Source organism: Semicossyphus pulcher, unplaced genomic scaffold, assembly GCF_022749685.1.
Source record: "Semicossyphus pulcher isolate SPU_LCO1_2020_fin unplaced genomic scaffold, fSemPul1.0.p SCAF_9, whole genome shotgun sequence".
NCBI classification, from domain to species: Eukaryota; Metazoa; Chordata; class Actinopteri; order Labriformes; family Labridae; genus Semicossyphus; species Semicossyphus pulcher.
Genome location: NW_027211770.1, coordinates 16,353,729 through 16,361,884, shown reverse-complemented (window position 1 = coordinate 16,361,884; position 8,156 = coordinate 16,353,729). Strand labels below are relative to the sequence as shown.

The 8,156-nt window shown below is 38.8% G+C and overlaps 1 protein-coding gene across 1 annotated transcript; it reads left to right on the top strand.

Annotated features, from left to right (window-relative positions):
* The first annotated feature begins 1,555 nt into the window (after positions 1 to 1,555).
* igflr1 (IGF-like family receptor 1) lies at positions 1,556 to 8,138 on the top strand. The gene is made up of 7 exons (XM_069656779.1): positions 1,556 to 1,640; positions 1,736 to 1,928; positions 2,072 to 2,099; positions 2,722 to 2,812; positions 2,895 to 2,975; positions 3,126 to 3,230; positions 6,583 to 8,138. The coding sequence occupies exons 1-7, from the start codon at positions 1,556 to 1,558 to the stop codon at positions 6,906 to 6,908; spliced, it is 909 nt and encodes a 302-aa protein (XP_069512880.1). The 3' UTR covers positions 6,909 to 8,138.
* The last annotated feature ends 18 nt before the right edge of the window (positions 8,139 to 8,156 follow it).

Below are 8,156 nucleotides of genomic sequence, written 5' to 3'. Positions count from 1 at the left end.
CTCTCTTGAGAGTGAGACCACATGTCTCAAAGAGATTACCTAGAGAGTGGCTGTACTTGAGCTAACAGCTAACGTCCGCATGCTAACATACTCATAATAATAGTTACTGTTCACTGTGTTAGTCAAGCATTCAAGCATGCTAACATTAGCATGAAAAACAAGCAGGCTATAATCGGGCTGATAAATAAATCAGTCAGCACAGTCCACACCCTGCACACTCGCTGTATGTGAACATTTCAACATATTTGAGTTCACTTTATGCTGTGGTCTGCTACTTTCTAGGTTTATGTCCTCAGAGCTGTCCTGTTCCTCATTTTGAACACTGACATTACGTAGTCCTGATTCTTTGACTGCCAGATGAAAGCAGACAATCTTTATCCTAATGTTCTCACTTATTTAAACGCACACGCACAATTTTCCCCACTTCCCTTTGAAAGTCCTGTGATTGGTCAAATTTGTTAGTCATCTAAAAAAACAACTGATTCAACCTTTGGGACACCGCCCAGCCACTGCTATGCAATAGACAAATATGGTCAAGTTGAAACTAAAGCTTCAGTGAGACACACTTGCAGATGTTGTGAGGTAAGTCACATAGACAAAATCATTCTTTCATTAAAGAAGTTTTCATTTACTTCCTGAAACTTGTATATTTGGAACACTTTAAGGGAGGCGACAAATAGACTATTTGAGTTAGAGCTCAGTAACTGTAAGGATGAGATCTGAAATAGTTGTTTTTTTTGCGTCTGTTGAAGATTAAATTAAATGAAGCTCTAGCCTATATTGTGCTGCTCACACTCCCCCCACACATACTCACTCTAACTTTCCTCCACTCACCAGCTGTTCTCATCACCTGGTCACATCTGTGTCATATTGTTGCTGTCTTTTTAAATGTGGCTTTTCTCTGCCTCTAGTTCATTCATACCATCGTTATGTGACTCTCCCCTAACCACTTCCTAGCTTACGGGATGTCAGCTAGCTAAAAGTGGTGTTAGCGGGGAATTGGTTAAATGTTAAATTTCTTTCTCTCTAAACAGCATCCAGTTCAGACCTACATGTAAGGGTCTGTATCCTTATAGAAAAGAAAACACTAAGTTATTACATACATGAAATTTAAAAGAAATAGATTAAAAAAAACAAAAAACTGGCAAATTAAAAAAAATTGGGGAATTTAATACAAATGTAAATAAATAGAGAGAATAAGAAAAACAGAAATGTCATATTATATTACATATGTGTCAATTAATTAATGGTTATAATGACACATTCATCAGGTCATTTAATCATTTAGTTCTGATTTGGCTGCTTTTACTCTCCATACACAGTCGAAATGGTTTCCAGATGCAGGCTGAATAATGAATATGGAAGAATTCTACACAACTTCCAGTGCATTGATTATCTGAAACTACCAGTTCAGAGATGTTACTTGGATTGTCATATTTTTACATCCTCGCAAATTTGCAGACGTTTTTGCGTGGGTTGAGTAGGAGGCGCGTTGTCTGGACTACATCTTTTGAGACACAAAACTTTTAGACTACTTCTTGAGCTGTTAGTGACGATGCCGTACTCTGATAAATGCAAGGATCTGACGACGCGGTGGGACAGGACTAGATTAAAATGTGTCCCGTGTCCTCTTAAGCCAGGTAAACTTTATGTTATGTTATGTTATGTTATGTTATGTTATGAAATGCCATATGCCTACTTTGTTATGCTACGTTATGTGTTTTCATCAATATAGGATATGAAGTTACCCCTAATTGTGGCTATGATGACAATGGAGGGCGACACGTTGGCCCCACACAAGCGTGCAAACTCGGTACTTTTAATGACGGGAGCAGGGCACATTGTAAACCTTGTGCCTCGTGCCCACCTGGGTATAATATTGAAAGGCCATGCAACTTAACAACAGACACCAAATGCGATGAAACAAGGTAAGAAAAAAAGCATGCTAAAAATACCTTGGAAAATGCAGAACAGAGGCATTCGATACACTAACATCAGTCTCTGAAATCTGGTTCCCCTTTTATGCTGTAAAGTCAAAGCCTGTTGTGTTGTGTTTTCTCGTTTTCCGTAGAAACCTGACGACAGAAGTTCCTTTTAACGTGAGTACGCTGGTTTTCGGGATTATGCATCATGGAGTTTTTAAATGTTTTACATCATCTTAATGTCCTTGACTTAATCTTAATTTTTCAGCATCAACGGCAATTGATGCAACAGTCACCTTTATATGCTTGAAAAAGGCGCAATGAAAAGAGGAAGTTATGACGTTATCGCTATTCTATAGAAAAGGAAATAAGCCCACATTAAAAAGTTCCCCAATTTTACGGTTTGACTCATCAAGTTCTTGTTTTTTAAAGACAACATTTTATACATAGAAAGATAAGAAATGCCTATTTAAAAGTTAAAGATTATCAGAATAAAACATGTCAGTGAGTGATACATGTGAAAAAAAAGCACCACCACTTAAGCATGTACAAAAATCGGCAGAGATGAGAGTGTCAAAATCAACACAAGCCGAAGTTCCTCACAGCAGAATAAAAAATGTCAATGTCAATAAAATCAAGAAAAAAGTTTTCTTTTTAAAAAAACCATAGGCCACTGTTACACTATTATACTTATATCTACCAAAGGTTGTTGTGATAGCTCAAAACATCAAGTGTTACAGAATAAGGAACAACATGGCAGCATGAGCAGTAACAATTGCTCTCTCTGTTTTCATTTCAGGTTCAGACAAGCCGAGGGTCCAGCTTTTCAGCAAGTGCAACAACTATAACACAAGCCATCAACCAAGTTCCAACTAGTCATGTTGCACTCTGTAAGTTTAATATACACTTGTTTATGGAACAAGAGCATACTAGTCATTGTCTAAATTTAACCTTGACATTTTAATTTGGCAGGGGCAGTACCATTGGCTATCTTTATTCCCATTTTGCTTGTTGTGCTATCTGCTTGTTTCATTAACATGAGGCGGAAAAGAGGTAAGCATACTGAAAAGTAACATTTTTTACAGTAAAAACATGTTGTTAGTCTGCAGTGTAATGTTACGGGAGGGTCTATGGGTGGTTCTGTAAATGACTATAACTTGATGTCATAGTTATGTGTATCTCTCATGTTTGGGTTCAACCCAGGTCAGAACTCAGTATTGAGTTACAGCAGAAGATCATCATACATCAGTGCAGGATTCTCCCCCCTTTCTGCTCCTCCGGCTAACAACGAATTGGAGGACGTTCTGAGTGAGTGGAAATGACACTGTTCTCTTTAAATGTGCTATGTGAAGCCTAACTTTGAGTAAGTTCCAGTAAGTTCTACACGGCATCCATTTCTACTGTTAGACAGCAGCTAACATTAGCTTTAACCACTTACAGTATGTAGATGACATTAAAGAACGGTTATAAAGACATAAGACATTATAAGGACATTTTAAAAATAAAATAAGTACCAAGTAGAGCGAAAGATGCTGTGGCCTGGCTGATTTCCAGCTGAATTTTCACGTCGTTCAATTTGAGCTTTATTTTCTCTAACTCTGTTCTCAGCGTGCGTACAGTCTCCTCCAACGCCCGGTTTTTACAGACGAGGCGAATCAGTAGACGTAAAGCACGCATGCTGACCTCAGTACAGCAGCGATACAAATCATGTCGGGACACTCCTGCATCACAGACAGAGTACTAAGCAGAAAAAAAGACTATTACATTAATATAAGAAAATAACAGGAGTAGAGATAATATAACACATCATCAAATCAAATCAAATCAAACTTTATTTATAAAGCACTTTTCATGCAAAAAGAATGCAACACAAAGTGCTTCACAGAAAAATTAAAATAACATCACTAGAATTAAAAACATATCACAATAATACAAATACTAGAAACTCGCCCCTCCCGACCCACCCGCAGAGGCACACATACACTTTTTCACACACAGATACAGACAGACACGCATGTACACGTATGTACATACACACTCACACACATACACCCACACACACACACGCACGCACTCAGGATAAAACATGGTAGAGAGGCATGGCAGGACACTGAGGAACAGGTGAGGAAAACGCCACCTATGGGAGCCATCCGCATCGGGAGGGGTCACAGTCTACGTCCGCACAAGGTGCAGAGCCCCACGGTCCTCCGGGCCAGAGGGATCTCCAGGACGACACAATTCCCAGTGTGGAGGGCTCCCATGAGGAAACACTGGAGCTAAAAAGTAAAAGGCTAAAAGACAATAAGATAGGCTGAGATAAATGTAAGAAATAAAATGATAAAAATAGAAAAAATAAGATAAAAGCAATAAAGTGCAAAAAGAATTAAGAATAAATCATTAAAATGATTAGATATTAAAAATAGAATAAAATAGTTAAAAGAACAGGATAAATCAGTTAAAAGCCAAGTTGAAAAAGTGAGTCTTGAGCTTCTTTTTAAAAATATCAACAGTCTCTGCGGTCCTGATGCTCTCCGGCAGGCTGTTCCACAAGCGTGGGCCACAGTAACTGAATGCTGCCTCACCGTGGGTTTTTGTTCTAACCTTTATGGAATGAAAGGAATGACTAAAAGGCCAGTGCCATGAGACTAATGATTATGAACAGTGGTAAATGTAGACTCACACTGAGCAGCTGATATGCTCGTCGTACGGCTCCCACCTCTTCGTCGTTGATGGTGGGAAAATTTGTGGGTGAGGTTTCTGCCATGATCTGTTGAACAACCTAACACAGTGTCATGAGATCCTCAGGTCATGATTTTTCTAGTGTTATTCTTACATTCATTCTCTCTTCACTTCTGGTGAAGCAGACTGCTAGAGTTGCTCCTCGTCACTTTATATTTTCACTTGTATTTGAGTTGTTTTTGTATGTCTCTCGATTTTGTGCTGAATTTTTGGAGCCATCTGTCACAATAATTTCCTTCAGGATTAATACAGTTCTATCTTGTCTTATTCATCATTGTCTCCTGTTTTATTTTGCCACTTTGTCCTGCTTCAGTGTTCGTCTTAGCTCCTCATGTCAGATGTCCCAGCAGTTAAAATGCATGTCTTTACATTTAACATGACACATGTTGGATTGCTCCTCAGCTCTCACAATGAAATAGATAATAGACAAACTCATCTGAATGAAGCTTAAAACAAACAAGACAGTGGAGATGATCTAAATATTTCCGAGTGATGATAACCGTGGTGCAGCTGAAATGACTTAAAACTAAATATTATGAGTTATTTTAATATGGGATGCATAAAGTTTTATTATGTTTTCCAGCATTTCGGTGACGATTCTTTAATTTCCACTTGGTTTTTCAATTCTGTTACCTTAAATGAACCCCTAAATATTCACATTCACAGGTTTAACCTGCACACCTTTTCAAATGCTTACAAAACAAATCCTTTAGCCTGTTACAATAAGTTTATAATCAGAGGTCCATCAGTAAATTATGTCTCATTTATTTATATTTTTGTGAATCAAACCTAAAAATGTGAATCAAACAGTTGCCGTCGGCAGCATTTTCTCCGCCACAGCAGAAAATCACCTTAACATAGGACTACAGTAGGATTTAAGCACTTTATTGACATTAAACTTAGGGCTGATGGTGTATAAGTAGTCGATGCAGAATAAAATGTAAGTGTCAACGTATTGATAATGTTTATACCCTTAAAACTCCAATTAGAATAACTAATCCTAATTCAGGTACAAATGGGTGTCCTTTTAAAGAAAGAAAAAGCTGCTCTTTTAAAGACTAACGTCACGGTCCGTGGTCATTTTTTCCCAGCTCCACTGCAAAAGCGTGTTTGTGTCACTTTCTGTACATGTCTTCCGTGTTGTGTTCAATTTTGTGTAGTTGCCTTGATTTTTACATGTATTTTATTAAAGATATAAAATGCCCAAGTCATCTGTATAATGCATAAAAATAAAAACATACAGGTTACTGTAGTGTAGTTTAGAAGTACAAAAATATCAATAAAATGTTACTTAGGTGCATTCATCGAATAAAACATTTTGGTTCAAGTAAAGTGAAGTAATAAGTGATGAGTTTTACTCATTACAAATGTGATTTTGTAGGGGTAATGTCATTATGACATGGCATAACATCAAACAAAAATGCAGAGGATTTGTCAAAAGCATTGAATCGATGGGATTTCTCATGCATTCTGTTTTTAATTAGAATGACTAAATCACTTAATTTAAAAAAAACAAACAACTCACCATTTTAGCACAAAGTTGAGCAGCCCCAAGTCAGAGATTGACTTGCAGCTGCAGGACACTGCAAGTGAACTTCCCCTAATGATTTTTTTGTATGCTGGTTATCCAGCGTGCTGGAGGAGAATGAAAGAATGAAAAGTTTTTCAGTGGGCAGGTCTGGGGAAAAACAGGCGTTGACAAGGACAATGGGCAATTCATGGCAAGGTGTGGGGTGGGCTGTCTTTAAATTCTATTAGACCATCGTACAACTTTATGAAAATAATCCAGTCTTAAATAGATGAAAAGAACTTTATAGAAAATGTAAGTTTGTTCATTTTCAGTCAAAGCAATATTTGAATCAGAACTTTGAGAGGACATTAAGCAGCAACAGTTTTAACACCCTGCGTCTTCCCTCTGTAGGTCCTAACGTCCTGTCAGCACCTTTACAGACCGTGCTGGACAACCTGGATGTTCTGGAAGACCTGGTGATTTTGTTGGATCCAGAGAGCCATGGAGTGAAGAACACCAAACACCTGGCCTCTCATTGCTCCTTCCCCTCCACCTGGATCACTTACACCTACTCAATGAAGGACAGTAAGAGTCCCCTGAGGGCCGTGTTGGAGGGGGTCACCAGCAGGCACCCGGACTGGACGGTGGGGCACCTCGCTAAGCTGCTCAGACAAATGGAGCGCAACGACGCCATCGCTGTCCTCGCCAAAGTCAGACTGAGTGAGCTGGACGTGTAGCTTTCCCCCTCAGCAGTGACTGCAGTTGTTCTCCTTCCTCTGATCATTTCTGTGACTTGGACTGCCAGACAAAACTGGGGACTCTGAATTTAGAAGACAAGGGTTGTGTCTGATATCAGCCTGCATTCACAACTCCCTAAATAGTTCACTGAAGATGGCAGCAATTTTAGACTTCAAACTCCTCATTAATTATTCTCATTTGACTTCAACACTTAAAAGTGTAGTCATTATAAAATGTAGCTTCTTCATTGTGGGATCAATGGTGGGTCGTTTAAAATGTGTCGTGTCCTCTTGCGCCATGTAAGCGTTATGTTATAGGCCTACTATGTTATGCTACGTTATGTGTTTCATCAATATAGGACATTAAGTTACTCCTAATTGTGGCTTTGACGACAGTGGAGGGTGACATGTTGGCCCCACAAAACCTTGCAAACTCTGTACTTGTAATGAAAGGGGCAGGGCACGTTGTAAACCTTGTGCCCACCTGGGTATAATATTAAAAGCCCCTGCAACTCAACAATAGACACCAACTGCGATGAAAAAAGGTAAGAAAAAAATCAAACTGCCATGGACACTTTGTAGGGCACAATATGAAGGATACATTTCACACGTATTCACAAGTATTAATGATCAATTTAGTGACGTCAGACACAACCATGAGGGCCATCTGCCGTACAGGAAGTCTTAATGAAAGATGCTATCAAGTTACATGATGGGATCCAGTGTTGATGATTTTTAGCGTACATTTTCTCTCGCGAGGCCCGGTGGCTCGTTTAAAGTTGGCTGCCTTATCGGAGCAGCATCGAGAGGTTAAAACTAATGTGACAGGAAGAGAGCAGCCGCCTGTTCACGTCTCCTTTTGTCCTCAGATGCCTTTTTGCACATGTTGAGATGAAGAGATTTTATCACTTGTTTGCATCACTCTGTTTCCTAAAAATGAAGTAATCCTTATCAACTGTAAAAAAAAAAAAAAAAACCTTTATGTAACATTCATTTTAGTCGCTTCACATTATTTTTGCATTTTTTTCTACTCTGACCTTTTATAATAAAAAAATGGAATTTGTTCAAACATCTCTATTAAGCAAATAACATGCACATTTAGGAGCACATACCTGAGGTAGAGCTCAGAGCGCGCACAGCCGCTGGGATTGACGGGAAGGTCGTCCTCTCGGCTGAACTGTTGCTGAAGCTGCTCCAGAAGGAACACCACTGTTTGTTCAAACATCTTAACATCTTTATTAAGCAAAT

What these genes read in the sequence shown, in the direction of transcription:
- igflr1 (XM_069656779.1), top strand. Translation starts at nt 1,556, where the DNA reads ATGCCGTACTCTGATAAATGCAAGGATCTGACGACGCGGTGGGACAGG. An exon ending in CCCGTGTCCTCTTAAGCCAG is followed by an intron (nt 1,641 to 1,735) that starts GTAAACTTTATG and finishes TCATCAATATAG; the next exon opens with GATATGAAGTTACCCCTAAT. An exon ending in CGAATTGGAGGACGTTCTGA is followed by an intron (nt 3,231 to 6,582) that starts GTGAGTGGAAAT and finishes TTCCCTCTGTAG; the next exon opens with GTCCTAACGTCCTGTCAGCA.